Source organism: Sinocyclocheilus anshuiensis, unplaced genomic scaffold (genome assembly GCF_001515605.1).
Source record: "Sinocyclocheilus anshuiensis isolate Anshui unplaced genomic scaffold, SAMN03320099.WGS_v1.1 scaffold431, whole genome shotgun sequence".
In the NCBI taxonomy this organism is placed as follows: Eukaryota; Metazoa; Chordata; class Actinopteri; order Cypriniformes; family Cyprinidae; genus Sinocyclocheilus; species Sinocyclocheilus anshuiensis.
In genome coordinates, this window is record NW_015551065.1 from 812,539 (window position 1) to 830,909 (window position 18,371).

Here is an 18,371-nt window from a genome sequence, read left to right on the forward strand (position 1 = left end):
ATTAATGAACAAATAAGTCTGGAGCTGTGATAAACAGCTTGTGCACAGCTATGGCATATGACACAGCGCTGCCCACATGGCTGTTAGTCGATTAGTAGGTGCAACCCCTAACACACACATACATTTTTTACAGAAAAATGCTTAAAATGCTACAGTAAAAAGCCTGTTAACTGGTTAACTTTAAGTTACCTTATCATATACGGTGAAAAACTTTAAATGGCTACCACTGTAAAATTTTACTATAAAACAATGTCAAATTTAAGGATTTTGCATGTAAAATGAAAAGCAGTAAAAGGACATCGCTAAAAGTCCCTGCATGGCACATCATATATGAATATTTTTTCTTAAATAGTTTTGTTTCTTCTTATTTTTTGTTAACAGTAAGGTATGTCAGGGTGTTTTGTTGTTGTTACATTTTCTGTTACAAGTTAATGATTATTTCACTTTTTTTTTGTGATGTTTATTACTTTGATGGTGTTTTGTCTTTGTATGTTTCATCCTGTGCACCGTCTGTTAATGAGTATTGGCAAAGTTTTATGAACTTTAACTCATTATGTGGCTTTCTACCATCTGTATTCATTTATTTTTTTGTTAGTGCATATTAAGGTTATATATATTGGTATTTAACCAATTAATGAAATATATAGTTAAAAGTCGTAAAATATATAGGTGCCAACATGCCATCCTGTAATACCTGAAATATTGCTACTGTGCATGACATGCAACCTGTCTGTGTTGGCATTTGCTTAATTGGACTAGATTCTACAAAGTGACAGATACATTTGTGTTAAAATACTGCATTTGATTTGACACAGAGCTTTTGTCTATGTGAATATTAAACCTATGTGTGATTGAATTGCGAGTTGCATTTGCATTCGCCCTGCCCTGATGATATGTAAATGCTTAGATTTATGATCAAAGCTCTTTTCTAAACATTTAATGCAATGCTATTTATTGATGATTGAGAGATGAACAAATAAATGTTCCTCAAAAGCCTGATGGATGATCATTGATACTCACATTTTAACACGATTTTTAAAAAAATTATGTCTAAAGTAAACCTGCTTCAGTCCAGTCTTGAAATATTACAAACAATATAAAAGTTATTCTTACATTTACTTTATAAAAATCATTGAAGATTTCACAGCATAAAGACACATGAATGACCTGAAGTGGGAGCTCTTACAATTATACTAAAAGGCCTTCACCTGTTTTCCAGCTCAGTTCTGGGTAATGTGTTTCATAGTGTGTGGAGAAGTTGTTGTAGTCCATGAAGACTAAGGAATAGGCTAGAGCTGACAAAACTGACAAAAAAAAAAAAATCTAAAATACCTTAGTTCTGTTTTTCTACTTTCTTGGTGGTCAGTGGTAATTAGAGGGCTTTATGATGAATATTTATGAGCAGTTATTTCCAGAAAACTGTATTGACAGTCAGTCATGGCATGATGGCACGTATACTCCCACTCTCTGTAATCTCTGCTTTATGTTTCTGGATGACAGCACAGCTAGTGCTGCATTTGCAATTCTGAAAGCTAAGGAATATTTGTGGTGTTTTGTCGAGTTGTCAGTTTCAGTGAAATGTCTTTTGTCAGATGGTGATGTGCTCTGTGAGAAAATGCTCTGCTTGAGAAAAGAGCAGGTAAAAAGCGAACATGGTATAGTTACTGTACCTCCATAAACACGATTCCAGGTGTATATTGCTGCTGTATTAAACAATTCATGTAAGAATTACTATTATTTCATCACTTGTTCAACAAGTTGTTGTTTTTAACTTGTATAATTTTTCTTCTTCTGTGGAACACAAAAGAAGACGTTTAGTAGAATGTCCTGGCTGCTTTTTTTTTTTTTACATACAGTGAAAGTAAATGGGGCCTGGTGCTGTTGAACTCTACTAAGGACAAAATGTACTGTAAAATGACCCATGTACTATAATACAAATCTTCTAAAGTCATACAATAGCTTTGTGTAAAGAACAAGCCAAACTTTAATCTCCCCCTCCCCCGTAGCTTTCAAATCTCAAAGCATGATGTAACAAGAATTACCCAAATAAGGCAAAAAAAACAAGTCAACAGTCAGAAACAAATGTCACGGCTGAACACAAAGCACATGGTGCTTCACAAAAGGATTTCAAACAAGCGTATCAAACTGAATCACATATTTTAGCGCATTTTAAACAGTGTTACAGTATGTCATACTGTTTCTATTTTACTGTTTTATAAATATTCATATATGTTCTTGGTGGTTTATCACTAGGGTCAAAGTGTCAGATGCAATTGTATTAACATTTCCAACTGATCAAACATATTCACAACAAATGTTTCAATATTGCAGTGATTCATCACAAGGATTCATCACTGATCTGGTGATCTTATGAAACTGATCTCTGGTCAATTTTGTAATGTAGGTTCAGTTTTAATTGCAAAAGATATAAACAAATATATTTGTTTCCAATTGGCCTAGTTTGCCAAACTGTACCTAAAAACATAAAATAAGCACTACAAATCAATAAAACACAAATTCTATTTATATTATATTAAACACATATTATACAGACACTTCATATTTAACCCTGTAAAGCCCTGACATATGAAATAATAGAAAAATCTGGAAAAAGATCAGTTTATTGAAAATGTAGACAAAATGGAAGATTTAGACAAATTTTTTTTTTTTTTTTTCATACATTTTATATATTTTTTTATCATGTAGTATGATATGGAGCTTAAAAACACCTCAGTTTCATTCAGAGACTCAAACTAAGAAAAATATGAAAATGTTATTTAGCTTGTAATGTAAAATTCAATGCAATCTTTAGTATACCAGGCAGTATAATAGACTACTTAAATGAAATGCATATAAACATCAGTTGTTACTTTTTATCTCCCAATAATATGTCTTAGTAAGATGATGTTTAAAGGCTTAGTTTTATTGATCAAAGCTCTGTAGTTTTTATTGTGTAGGACAAAACAATGATGGAGGCAATTCAATACTGATTGAGAGATGAACAAATAAACGTTCCTCAAAAAAAAAAGTATCTATCAAATATGATACAGCAGGCTTTATAGGGTTAATGATATTTAATGATTTATACATTGTATTTAATTGACTGTTTGCAATGGGTTTGTGAATTGTTTTGTACAGTGAATTATTTTGCAATTGATTCAATTGATTCAAAGTTTTGAAAAACTCTGTTTCTTCTATCACTATGATTTTTGACTGAATTAATAACGCAAGTCCTAAATAAAAAGCGTGGCACAATACTTAACAAGAACTTTCAAAATAAAAAACATCAAAATACATGTACTCCATGAAACCAGCGAAATTTTTCAGCCATAGATGCAATAAAATACCTCTTTTTCAGTTTTCAGCAGATATGACGAAAATATGACGAAACCCATAAACCATCCAATAACATTATCTTGATTTTAATGAAATTAAAATCAGAACTTGTTTATTATACATTGACAAATCTGTCATTGGATTCTGGAGCTGATACAAGGCAGAGTTAACGCTTCTGTCAGTCAGCCAAAGGCCATGGTTATTGCCTGATGTCTATAATCTCAAAATGGCCAAATTTTAGTCCAGTTTGTTCATGTGTAAATTCTGCCTTAACGTGCTGCAGTATGTAAACACACAGTATATTAGCTGTGTGGTTGTGTATTCTGTGAGAAATAAAATCTCTCTAGACAGTCAAATTTAACTTAATATAATTTGAACATACCGTCTGTATCTTGTATGCCAGTGTTGCCATTACTGTTGTTTTTGGCGGCCTGTTTTAATTTTAGTTTTAGTCTAGTCTTTGTGTGAAGCTGTCATTTTAGTTTTTATTAGTTTTAGTCACGTTCATACTCTTTTTAGTCTAGTCAAGTTTTAGTCAACTAAAAGTCTGAGCATTTTAGTCTTATTTTAGTCAGAATTATCCATGACTATTTTCGTCTAGTTTTAGTCGACGAAAACTGATGACATTTTAGTCTAGTTTTAGTTGACGAAAACTGATGACATTTAGTCTAGTTTTAGCATTATACATTTAATTATAGTCATCGTCACATGACCAGCATTTACGTTGCGTCTCGTCTCGTTTTCGTCACGTGATAAAGGTTCGTTGACGACGATATTTAGTCATAATTTTCACTGACGAAAGCAACACTAGTTGCCATAAACTAAAAAAAAGGAAAAAAATGTGATTTTTAAATTCAAAAACTCAAATTTTGAGGCAGCTGTCAGTTCAAAGGTTCATATATGGCTGAGCACTGGCAGCTTCTCACAGATGTTGCATTATTAATTCCTTATTTCCATTTCTCCCTCTTTGTCTTAGAGTAAATGACAGTATTCTCTTTGTGAATGACGTCGATGTTCGGGAGGTGACCCACAGTCAGGCGGTGGAGGCTCTCAAGGAGGCGGGTGCTATCGTCAGACTCTATGTATTACGCAGGAAACCCCTCGCTGAGAAAGTCACCGAAATCAAGCTCATCAAAGGGCCAAAAGGTATGGACTTTATACTTATAGTAATGAAAAACATATGTGATTATCAAAGATGCACTAAGTGATCATTGGTTTGGCAATACAAAATTCATATTGGATGTTGTAGTGGGGCAGATGCAGCGTCACACAAAAGCAAAAGTTTTGTTTACAAGACGACTTAGGCTCTATTTATCACTTATATTTACTCATCTACCAGATGCTATTATCTGAAGTGACTTACAAATGCAGAATACGAAAAAGTGATTGATCACAATAATTTAGGGACCTGCTGTGAGCTACAAGGTTGTTAATTCATCGTATATGTTTTGGTCGAAGCTATTCGTTTGCATTATTTCAACAGCAGTGGAATTTGGGGTTAGAAACTACATTACCCAAGATGCTGTGCAGAAAGCTCCACCAATCAGAGTCGTAGCGAATAAATCATGCTAAAAGAGCTTGAAAGGGAAAGCCTAGTCCCATGAAGCAAAGTAAATGATGTAATCGAGTCGGTCTCATTACACTCAAAATCCTCAAATATTTGTGTGTGTATATATATATATATTGCCCAAATCAATCTCCAGATTTAAATCTGATTGAACATGAATTTCACCAGCTAAAGAGAAGACTAAAGGCAGAAACTCCCCAAAACAAGCAACAGTTGAAATTGGCTGCATTAAAGGCTGGGAAAAGCATTTCAAAGGATAAGACCAAGAGTCTGGTGATGTCTATGGGTCGCAGACTCACTGCTGTGATTGCACGCAAGGGATCTGCAACAAAATAATAGCTTTTTTTATTTTTATTTTTATGAACTTCAACACAATAACAAACAAACAACACTCCTTCATGGGTACATACATAAATATTTTTCCCAAAGTATAACACAGAAAGTAAAAGAAATTTCAGTCTGGCCAACTGGTTACGATATAAGCAAATATTTGTAAGCATGTATACGTGAATATTTGTGGTCATGCATTCATAAACATAATACTCATTTCCGTAGGCATACTATCAAGCAGCCATTGATCCTAATTACATACATTTACATTAATGAATAGACATATTCCACTTTGGCATTTATCTGTCTTCTCTCTGTTTTTATATATAGATTGTCCATTTTCCCCAGTGTTTCTTAAAAGTCTCTTCTTGCAGTCTCAACCTGAATGTCAGTCTTTCCATCTTGTAAATTTCTGTAACTATTTGTTCCCACTGAGTTCTTGTTGGGGGACAAAATAATAGCTTTTAATCTTTTACATCTGCCTTAAGTTAATCTGTCCCAATACTTATGCTCACATCAGATAGTGGGATGAACTCTAAAAGTGCTGTCCTTTTTATTTGGTAAAACGTGTGTTGAAACAGCTAATAATAAAATGTGACATTCTGTAGTTTTGTCTCATATTCATCTTTTAATTTTGTCGTCACTGTTCCAATACTTATGGATACATACATATTGTATGGATACAATACATACTTATATATATGTATGTGTATATATATATATATATATATATATATATCTTTTAAAGGAACAGTTCACCCAAAAATTCATTATTCATCATTATATACTTACCCTCAATTTGTTCCAAACCTGTACAAAATACAACTTTTTATTTTTTTCCCATACTATGGACGTCAATGGCTGCTTTGAACTGTTTGGTTACCAACATTCTTCAAAATATGTTATAGAAGTAAGAAACTCACACAGGTTCAGAACAACTTGAGGATGAGTAAATGACAGAACTTTCATTTTAGGGTGAACTGTCTATCCCTTTAAGTGGTTTTGCAACTGTCATAAAACATCCAAATTGTTACTTAGTGCATCTTTTATTCAAATTACAGAGAACTGAAAGTTCTGTACATAAAGAGAAATGTCACTTGTGCCTTTACTGTCCCAGGGCTAGGCTTTAGTATAGCGGGTGGTGTGGGGAACCAGCACATCCCTGGAGACAACAGCATTTATGTCACAAAGATCATCGAAGGAGGAGCAGCTCATAAGGACGGGCGACTACAGATCGGCGATAAGATACTGGCGGTAAGACGATACATCACTAATGAGGACAGACACGTGGAAAGATAGTCTGTATTAGACTGAAGCAACATCATAGCTGTAGCTGTGCTGTTGTGTGGTACTGGCTCTTCAATGCTGCCACCTGCAGCTCACAGGAGGAACTACAGGCAGGTTGTGCATGTTAGAATGCAGTAGAAAAAGCAATCAGTTTATCTATCTGTAGTGTTTACTTTGATGTACATAAATCCCAAACTTTCTTCTATTTAGTTTGGTGCCACTAGTGATACAGAAATTTAAACAACTTTGATATCCACAGTTCCTACATTTCTGCTTTTAACTTAGTATGCCTTTTGAAAAAGATGTACTTAACTAAAAATAGTAATATTACTAAAAATAGTATAATACATTTACATTTAGTCATTTAGCAAACGCTTTTATCCAAATCGACTCACAAATGAGGACAATGGAAGCAATCAAAATCAACAAAAGAGCAATGATATGCAAGTGCTATAACAAGTCTCAGTTAGCCTAACGTAGTACACGTAGCAAGTTTTTTTTTCAATTATATAATAAATAAAAAGAAAACCGATAGAATGGAAAAAGAGCAAGCTAGTGTTAGAGGCCCTTTTTTTGCTTTTTGTTAATTTTATAATAAATAATAAGAAAACAAATAGATAGAATACAAAAAGAATAGAGAAGTGTTTTTTTTTTTTAAAGAAAACAAGCAGTTAGTAAATGAATAAAGTGCAAGTCTAAAAGGAGCAAGTTTTTTTTTGAAAGAATAGAATTAGAATAGAGAGTGCTAGAGTTAGAGGGTCAAATAAAGATGGAAGAGATGTGTTTTTAGCCGATTCTTGAAGATGGCTAAGGACTCAGCTGCTCGGATTGAGTTGGGCAGGTCATTCCACCAGGAATGAGAACATTTAATGTAAAAGTATAATAATAATAATAAGTATAATAGAGATGATATACTTCAAAATAACGTTTAAGTTTGAACTGCATGTTAAGTGCAAGTAAATGCAAATGTATTAGTTAAAATTTATAATAAATGCAATTAGCTGAAGTTGTTTTTTGACCTTTGTTGACTGAATTAGGACTTGCGCACATCTTTATATGTCATTTCTAAATTACTTCTATTGTCTTTGCTGCCAAATGTAATGACAAGCATTTATTGTAAATTAAAATACACTTTAGTGTCATTTCTGCTTTAAACTTGTATGCCATGTATTTAAATATATTTGTAATGAAGAAGTTTCAATTTAGCAGTGTTATTTTAGTTATTTTAGAATATTATCATTTTAATTAATATTTTGAAAGTTTAATTTTTCTGTCTTCATTTTAATTTGTTTAATTTGTATTGTGTTCTTGTCATTTTTTAGTAGTTTTTATTTTTTTATGACTATTGTTATTTTCAGTTTTAGTTATTTTACTACATTAAGTTAAACTTTTATTTTATTTCAGTCATATTTTATTTCAGTTCAAATTTATTTGTATTTTATTTTAAGTAACAAAAATGTGTTTTAATTGTTTTAGTTTTAGTTACAGTTTTAGTTAACTAAAATAACCCTGCAACATCTATTACATTTCAAATGTATAAAACTCAAATGTAATGTCAAATAACACTCTACAGTTAAAATTATAATCATGTACTTTACATGTGCTTTAGCATGTTAGTCAACATCAGAATCGTCAAAATATGTGTATGTCTTTGAAATCGATAGATTTTTAAAAGTTAATGATTTCAAATGTACTTTAAAGTAAACTTAACATTATTACAAATTGCTCTTATACAAATGTAATTAAGTGTGTTGAGAAACATCCATGGAAGTTTACTGTAAGTACACTTTTATTTTATTAATATTATATTATCTACAAGTAAAGTTTTTTTAAATTATTCTTTTAAGAGTTGAAGTATACTGCAAGTGCACAACCAAAACAATTAAGTGCATTTCTGCATCTGCAGGTGAATAATGTGTGTTTGGAGGACGTGATGCACGAGGATGCGGTGGGCACACTGAAGAACACAGCAGAGGTGGTCTACCTCAGAGTGGCAAAGCCAAACAACCTGTACCTTACCAACTACAACCCACCAGACCTCACAAGCAGTGAGTATACAGCACACAGAAGTGCTGCTTCACAGAAAGAACACTGCAAAGTATGTTTCAAGCAAAACTCTTTAAAGAATCAGTGGTAAATCCAGCTTTCACTCAATCCTTTGTGTGTGCTCACCCTTCAGCGTACTCTCCGCATCTGGACACAGACCTTGGACATCCAAACTTCCTGGCTTCGGATTACCCACAAGCCCTCACTCCCACCTCACCAAGCCGCTTTTCTCCTGTGCTGCATGGCTTGATGGGAGATGACGACTTACCCAGGTAACACGCTCTGAGTAACTGGAAGCAGTTCCTGTACAATCGCGGAGTTAAAATAAATTTTAAACAAAGCTCTCATCACCTTGCATCAGTGTTATTTAGTACTGTGTTATTAGTAGTATTTTAATAAATTATTATTACAGTTTTTATTAACACTTTGAAGTAGCTTTTATTTTGATATTTTCTGTTTCCATTTTAATTTTAAATTTAGTTTCAATTGTATTAATTTTGTGTTAATTTGATCACTTTTAGTATTTTTTTTTAAATAGCTCTCTCTATATATCGTACTGATTTTTTATTCAGTCTTAGTTTTCATTTTAGTACATCGTTAAACTAAATTCACATGAAAAATGTTGCTTTGGTAACTAGATTTTTGTAATTATTATTATTTTATTTTATACCAGTTCATGTTTCTTTTATTTCAAGTAACACATTTTTTGAATGGTTATAGTTTTAACTATAATAACCCTGCCTTCGATAAATTAAATACATATTAATCATCAGCAGCAGTAGAAGTTAAAAATTTAATTTTAGATTCAGGTCACACCTATGATGCAAACAGCAGATTGCCAGATTGTTTTGAGGGCTTGTTTTAAATCTTATTGATTTAATACGTGACATTTATTCACTAAACAATAATGATTGAGTGACGTCATTGACACTTCCTGTTTGCTTTCTCCAGTTACATACAACCACAAAGCCCTAGCACTAACATTTTTAATAATATTTCTTAAGCACAAGGCTACAGAGTCCCTTTTAGACCAAATAACATACCCAAAAGCTGTTATGTTAAATAATAATTATTATTGTTTATATTATATTTATTATTAGCTATTCAAATAAGCCTAGTTATTCAAATAAAGTGCTACACCAGTAGGTGGTGACCAGTTCATTATATTACTCAGTTAAAATATTAATTCAGAGGCATATGGCAAATTCATTAACCAAAAGTAAGTCGATAAGTAAATCCTTCAAGATGAGATCAAGTTCTGCCTGAATATATTTGAGTCTACATTTTTCCCGCCAACATTTTGTCCACAAATGACAATCAAGCAGGGTCTGACTTTTACAAAATTATAGAACAAGGAAAATAAACGTGAATAAAAAAATGAGTTATCCGTTTCAGTAACTTTCATAAATAATGTTTGGAAAATTATTTTGCTAGTGTGTTTCCACATGTGCACCTAAGCACTGCATTTCCAATATGCTCTTTACAATTCATCATTTTACATGTGTGTGGTCAACCAATATTTTAGTCAATTGGATAATGCTTCAAACTACCAATAAAAGTGTAGTGTTAGGTCTTTTTAATGCATTGCAACCTTATTTAAATCAATTCTGCAGAGCAAAATGTGAGCAATATAACCAGAAGCTTATACCACAAAATGAATCATTTTCTATCACAATAATGATATATTTCAAAATTTAGTAATACAATCTGAAATTAGTTTTGTCATTACACTGAGACTTTATTTCTCGCAACTGCAAACTTACATCTCACAATTGTGGCATTTTTTTCTCAGGATTGCTGTCATGGTTATTGGTTTTTTTGTTGTGTTTCCTGTGATGTCCTGAGTTTCCTTGTGGATTTATTATTAAAGTATGTTGTTGATTCTGCTTCGTCGTCGTGCGCTTATTATTGAGCACTGTGCGTAACAATTGCGAGATGTAAAATTTGCTTTTCTGAGAAAAACAGTCAGAATTTTGAGATAAAATGTCACAATTATGTTTTATTTTATTTTATTTTGACATATGTTCATGTCTTCGAGCCATAAAACTGCTAATTGGAAATTATAAGGCATTATAGAAATAACAATCCGATTTTCAGTAAAGCTGTTTTGAAACAGTGTGAAAAGCTCTATACTTCATTTAATAAAAGAGCATGCTTTAGCTAAAACAGCTATCTAAATCAACAATAGTTTAAAAAAATTAATAAATTAATAAATGTTAGCTTGCAAGCATAAATGTGACCCTGGACCACAAAACCAGTCTTAAGTCGCTGGGGTATATTTGTAGCAGTAGCCAAAAATACATTGTATGGGTCAAGATTATTGATTTTTCTTTTATGCCAAAAATCAATAGGATATTAATTAAAGATAATGTTCCATGAAGATATTTTGTAAATTTCCTACTGTAAATATATCAAAACTTAATTTTTGATTAGTAATATGCATTGCTAAGGACTTAATTTGGACAACTTCAAAGGCGATTTTCTCAATATTTTGATTTTTTTGCACCCTCAGATTCCGGATTTTCAAATAGTTGTATCTCGGCCAAATATTGTCCTATCCTATCAAACCATACATGAATGAAAAGCTTATTTGTTCTGCTTTCAGATGATGTATAAATCTCAATTTCGAAAAATTGACCCCTGACTGGTTTTGTGGTCCAGGGTTACAAATGTGCATCAAATCACTCATCATATCTGACTGACAGCACTGTGCCGCTGTTTCAGGTTCAGTGAAATGATTATTATCATCCTGGAATTCTTTTATAATTTATCTTCACCTTCTGTTATTTCTTCACTCTATCTTGTGTCACAGGGACCCGAGGCGTGTTGTGATCCACAGAGGATCGACGGGTTTGGGGTTTAATATAGTTGGAGGGGAGGATGGTGAGGGAATATTCATCTCTTTCATCCTGGCAGGAGGCCCTGCGGATCTGAGCGGAGAACTGCGCAAAGGAGATCAGATCTTAAGTGTGAGAAAATGAAGCAGTTAGTAAATGAATAAAGTGCAAGTCTAAAAGGAGCAAGTTTTTTTTTGAAAGAATAGAATTAGAATAGAGAGTGCTAGAGTTAGAGGGTCAAATAAAGATGGAAGAGATGTGTTTTTAGCCGATTCTTGAAGATGGCTAAGGACTCAGCTGCTCGGATTGAGTTGGGCAGGTCATTCCACCAGGAATGAGAACATTTAATGTAAAAGTATAATAATAATAATAAGTATAATAGAGATGATATACTTCAAAATAACGTTTAAGTTTGAACTGCATGTTAAGTGCAAGTAAATGCAAATGTATTAGTTAAAATTTATAATAAATGCAATTAGCTGAAGTTGTTTTTTGACCTTTGTTGACTGAATTAGGACTTGCGCACATCTTTATATGTCATTTCTAAATTACTTCTATTGTCTTTGCTGCCAAATGTAATGACAAGCATTTATTGTAAATTAAAATACACTTTAGTGTCATTTCTGCTTTAAACTTGTATGCCATGTATTTAAATATATTTGTAATGAAGAAGTTTCAATTTAGCAGTGTTATTTTAGTATCACTGAAATATTATCATTTTAATTAATATTTTGAAAGTTTAATTTTTCTGTCTTCATTTTAATTTGTTAAAGTTTTATTGTGTTCTTGTCATTTTTTAGTAGTTTTTATTTTTTTATGACTATTGTTATTTTCAGTTTTAGTTATTTTACTACATTAAGTTAAACTTTTATTTTATTTCAGTCATATTTTATTTCAGTTCAAATTTATTTGTATTTTATTTTAAGTAACAAAAATGTGTTTTAATTGTTTTAGTTTTAGTTACAGTTTTAGTTAACTAAAATAACCCTGCAACATCTATTACATTTCAAATGTATAAAACTCAAATGTAATGTCAAATAACACTCTACAGTTAAAATTATAATCATGTACTTTACATGTGCTTTAGCATGTTAGTCAACATCAGAATCGTCAAAATATGTGTATGTCTTTGAAATCGATAGATTTTTAAAAGTTAATGATTTCAAATGTACTTTAAAGTAAACTTAACATTATTACAAATTGCTCTTATACAAATGTAATTAAGTGTGTTGAGAAACATCCATGGAAGTTTACTGTAAGTACACTTTTATTTTATTAATATTATATTATCTACAAGTAAAGTTTTTTTAAATTATTCTTTTAAGAGTTGAAGTATACTGCAAGTGCACAACCAAAACAATTAAGTGCATTTCTGCATCTGCAGGTGAATAATGTGTGTTTGGAGGACGTGATGCACGAGGATGCGGTGGGCACACTGAAGAACACAGCAGAGGTGGTCTACCTCAGAGTGGCAAAGCCAAACAACCTGTACCTTACCAACTACAACCCACCAGACCTCACAAGCAGTGAGTATACAGCACACAGAAGTGCTGCTTCACAGAAAGAACACTGCAAAGTATGTTTCAAGCAAAACTCTTTAAAGAATCAGTGGTAAATCCAGCTTTCACTCAATCCTTTGTGTGTGCTCACCCTTCAGCGTACTCTCCGCATCTGGACACAGACCTTGGACATCCAAACTTCCTGGCTTCGGATTACCCACAAGCCCTCACTCCCACCTCACCAAGCCGCTTTTCTCCTGTGCTGCATGGCTTGATGGGAGATGACGACTTACCCAGGTAACACGCTCTGAGTAACTGGAAGCAGTTCCTGTACAATCGCGGAGTTAAAATAAATTTTAAACAAAGCTCTCATCACCTTGCATCAGTGTTATTTAGTACTGTGTTATTAGTAGTATTTTAATAAATTATTATTACAGTTTTTATTAACACTTTGAAGTAGCTTTTATTTTGATATTTTCTGTTTCCATTTTAATTTTAAATTTAGTTTCAATTGTATTAATTTTGTGTTAATTTGATCACTTTTAGTATTTTTTTTTAAATAGCTCTCTCTATATATCGTACTGATTTTTTATTCAGTCTTAGTTTTCATTTTAGTACATCGTTAAACTAAATTCACATGAAAAATGTTGCTTTGGTAACTAGATTTTTGTAATTATTATTATTTTATTTTATACCAGTTCATGTTTCTTTTATTTCAAGTAACACATTTTTTGAATGGTTATAGTTTTAACTATAATAACCCTGCCTTCGATAAATTAAATACATATTAATCATCAGCAGCAGTAGAAGTTAAAAATTTAATTTTAGATTCAGGTCACACCTATGATGCAAACAGCAGATTGCCAGATTGTTTTGAGGGCTTGTTTTAAATCTTATTGATTTAATACGTGACATTTATTCACTAAACAATAATGATTGAGTGACGTCATTGACACTTCCTGTTTGCTTTCTCCAGTTACATACAACCACAAAGCCCTAGCACTAACATTTTTAATAATATTTCTTAAGCACAAGGCTACAGAGTCCCTTTTAGACCAAATAACATACCCAAAAGCTGTTATGTTAAATAATAATTATTATTGTTTATATTATATTTATTATTAGCTATTCAAATAAGCCTAGTTATTCAAATAAAGTGCTACACCAGTAGGTGGTGACCAGTTCATTATATTACTCAGTTAAAATATTAATTCAGAGGCATATGGCAAATTCATTAACCAAAAGTAAGTCGATAAGTAAATCCTTCAAGATGAGATCAAGTTCTGCCTGAATATATTTGAGTCTACATTTTTCCCGCCAACATTTTGTCCACAAATGACAATCAAGCAGGGTCTGACTTTTACAAAATTATAGAACAAGGAAAATAAACGTGAATAAAAAAATGAGTTATCCGTTTCAGTAACTTTCATAAATAATGTTTGGAAAATTATTTTGCTAGTGTGTTTCCACATGTGCACCTAAGCACTGCATTTCCAATATGCTCTTTACAATTCATCATTTTACATGTGTGTGGTCAACCAATATTTTAGTCAATTGGATAATGCTTCAAACTACCAATAAAAGTGTAGTGTTAGGTCTTTTTAATGCATTGCAACCTTATTTAAATCAATTCTGCAGAGCAAAATGTGAGCAATATAACCAGAAGCTTATACCACAAAATGAATCATTTTCTATCACAATAATGATATATTTCAAAATTTAGTAATACAATCTGAAATTAGTTTTGTCATTACACTGAGACTTTATTTCTCGCAACTGCAAACTTACATCTCACAATTGTGGCATTTTTTTCTCAGGATTGCTGTCATGGTTATTGGTTTTTTTGTTGTGTTTCCTGTGATGTCCTGAGTTTCCTTGTGGATTTATTATTAAAGTATGTTGTTGATTCTGCTTCGTCGTCGTGCGCTTATTATTGAGCACTGTGCGTAACAATTGCGAGATGTAAAATTTGCTTTTCTGAGAAAAACAGTCAGAATTTTGAGATAAAATGTCACAATTATGTTTTATTTTATTTTATTTTGACATATGTTCATGTCTTCGAGCCATAAAACTGCTAATTGGAAATTATAAGGCATTATAGAAATAACAATCCGATTTTCAGTAAAGCTGTTTTGAAACAGTGTGAAAAGCTCTATACTTCATTTAATAAAAGAGCATGCTTTAGCTAAAACAGCTATCTAAATCAACAATAGTTTAAAAAAATTAATAAATTAATAAATGTTAGCTTGCAAGCATAAATGTGACCCTGGACCACAAAACCAGTCTTAAGTCGCTGGGGTATATTTGTAGCAGTAGCCAAAAATACATTGTATGGGTCAAGATTATTGATTTTTCTTTTATGCCAAAAATCAATAGGATATTAATTAAAGATAATGTTCCATGAAGATATTTTGTAAATTTCCTACTGTAAATATATCAAAACTTAATTTTTGATTAGTAATATGCATTGCTAAGGACTTAATTTGGACAACTTCAAAGGCGATTTTCTCAATATTTTGATTTTTTTGCACCCTCAGATTCCGGATTTTCAAATAGTTGTATCTCGGCCAAATATTGTCCTATCCTATCAAACCATACATGAATGAAAAGCTTATTTGTTCTGCTTTCAGATGATGTATAAATCTCAATTTCGAAAAATTGACCCCTGACTGGTTTTGTGGTCCAGGGTTACAAATGTGCATCAAATCACTCATCATATCTGACTGACAGCACTGTGCCGCTGTTTCAGGTTCAGTGAAATGATTATTATCATCCTGGAATTCTTTTATAATTTATCTTCACCTTCTGTTATTTCTTCACTCTATCTTGTGTCACAGGGACCCGAGGCGTGTTGTGATCCACAGAGGATCGACGGGTTTGGGGTTTAATATAGTTGGAGGGGAGGATGGTGAGGGAATATTCATCTCTTTCATCCTGGCAGGAGGCCCTGCGGACCTGAGCGGAGAACTGCGCAAAGGAGATCAGATCTTAAGTGTGAGAAAATGCAAACACATACACATGTACTCATGTATGAAAAGCATAATTGCAGTTTGAAATGAAAGGCTCTGTTTTCACATGTGCTTTTGCATTGTGTGGATTTAACCAGCAGGTGCAATCAGTACAGAATTTAAAATGAGGTCCCTGACAACTACAGTTAATAATAGCTATGATGTTGGTCAGTAGATCAATATGTTTAATGATTAGTTATACATACTGTATCTTTTAATGGAGACTTCATCCCATTAATCCTGTCAAGCATCTTTGTCCATGTATCATAGATATATATACCTGACAATCAAAGACGAAGTCCAAAGTATAAGACACAAATGGTCTTTACACCGAAAATAGAAAACAAAAAAAAATCCAAAACATCTATATTGTGCATTGAGTATGCTGACTGTTATAATATCAATATGGCTTTTAAGAGAACGGAGTAATAACTGCTGAAAATTCAGCTTTGCCTTTTCACAGGAATAAATCACATTTTAAAATATAATCAAATAGAAAACAGTTATTTTAAATGGTAATAATATTTAACAATATTGCTGTTTTTTTTTAATAAATAAATAAATGCAGCCTTGCTGAGCATAAGATACTTCTTTAAAACATTTTTAAAATCTTACTGACCCCAAAAATTATACAGTATATAAAAATGTATATACAGTATATGGAATAGTTATTTTTATACTCCCATATTGTGCATTTTTACAATATTGCTAAGCATGTTAATTGTCATAATATTATTAGTATTTTAAAGGGATAGTTCACCCAAAAATGAAAATTCTGTCATCATTTACTCACCTTCAAGTTGTTCCAAACCTTTCTTTCTTCCGTTAACCAGATCCATTATTTGAAAAAGCTGCACTGAGTAACAATTTGGATTTTGATTTTTTTGACAGTTGCACTTAAAGGGATAGATAGTTCACCCAAAAATCAAGTTCTGTCATCATTTATTCATCCTCAAGTTGTTCCGAACCTGTGTGATATTCTTTCTTCTGTAAGATATTTTGAAGAATGTGGGTAACCAAAAAGTGCAGAATAGCTATCGACTTCCATAGTATGGAAAAAAATACCATGGAACTCAACCATTACCTGCCAACTGTTTAGTTACCAACTTTCTTTAAAATATCTTCTTTTGTGTTCAACAGAAGAAAGAAAGTCATACAAGTTTGGAAAAACTTAATGTTGAATAAATGACAGAATCTTAACTTTCGGGTAAACTGTCCCTTTAAGAGCTGTTTGGATTAGTTCATGCCAGCATATAGGGATCTTAAAAATGCAATAAAGAATAGAAAATAAATAATGCAATGCAGCAGTTCTGATAATGGTGTAGTGTGGCTGCTGTTTTCTTGTTGAAATGTAGTTTGGCAGTAATGTTACAGTAATATGTTAAACGGTTAGTTCACCCAAAAATTAGCCCATAAATTACTCACCCTCAAGTCATCCTAGGTGTATATGACTTTCTTCTTTCAGACGAATCCAGTCGGAGTTATATTAACCCGGAGCTGCTTCCGTGTACAACAGTGAGCGCAAGCTACATTAAAGATTATTACGTTTTGAATATGGATATTTTTCTTACAAAAACGCAACGATTCACTACAGAAGGCCTTTGTTCACACCCCGGAGCCGTGTGAGACACATTTTTTATGGATGGGCACTTTTTATTTAACTTCTTTTGGACTGAAGCATGCAACACCCGCTGACTGCAATGATAGCGCTTGAAAGATCAAAGACAATTTTTTATATAACTCCGACTGGATTCGTCTGAAAGAAGAAAGTCATATACACCTAGGATGACTTTAGGGTGAATAATTTATGGGCTAATTTTCATTTTTGGGTGAACTAACCCTTTAAGGCTGTAGTGATGTGTGAGATATGTGATTGTAATGATATGCATGTGTTTCTCAGGTGAATGGCGTGGATCTGCGGGCAGCTACACATGAACAAGCAGCAGCTGCCTTGAAGAATGCAGGACAGACTGTAACCATCATCGCTCAGTACAGACCAGAAGGTCAGAACACACACACACACACCTGACTGAACTGTCTTGCACACTGGGTCTAAAGCTGACACTTGCCAAATGCAGGTAAAATGGACAGTGCAAAATTAATCTTTTAGGAACTGCAAAATAATGTACTAGTGCTATATTTCTTTAAAATAAATAGCACTTTTTTGATATTTTGTTATATAGTGCAAATTAGGGGTGTAACGATACACAAACTTGATGGTTCGGTGTACTGTTACACACCCCTAGTGCAAATACATTTATACATTTTTAATTCTGGCGTAAGTGTTTAAAAACGTTTTGAAGCCTCTGTATACATTACCGTTCAAACATTTGTGAGGTTTATTTTTTATTATTTTATTCAATCAATCAATTTATCAAAAAATCCTGAAATTCTAAAATCCGAAAATTATCACCAGAAATATGAAGTAGCACAACTGTTTTCAAACATTTTCAATATTAAT

At 32.5% G+C, this 18,371-nt stretch overlaps 1 protein-coding gene across 1 annotated transcript in view; it reads left to right on the forward strand.

Annotated features, from left to right (window-relative positions):
• The window catches only part of dlg4a (discs, large homolog 4a (Drosophila)), a 159,554-nt gene that overhangs the window by 126,115 nt on the left and 15,068 nt on the right, over window positions 1–18,371 (forward strand). The window contains exons 7-12 of the mRNA XM_016451930.1: window positions 4,313–4,482; window positions 6,351–6,487; window positions 8,427–8,568; window positions 8,700–8,838; window positions 11,379–11,535; window positions 17,811–17,913. Of these exons, the coding sequence (XP_016307416.1) occupies window positions 4,313–4,482; window positions 6,351–6,487; window positions 8,427–8,568; window positions 8,700–8,838; window positions 11,379–11,535; window positions 17,811–17,913 (848 nt within the window). The remainder of the gene's footprint in view (window positions 1–4,312; window positions 4,483–6,350; window positions 6,488–8,426; window positions 8,569–8,699; window positions 8,839–11,378; window positions 11,536–17,810; window positions 17,914–18,371) is intronic.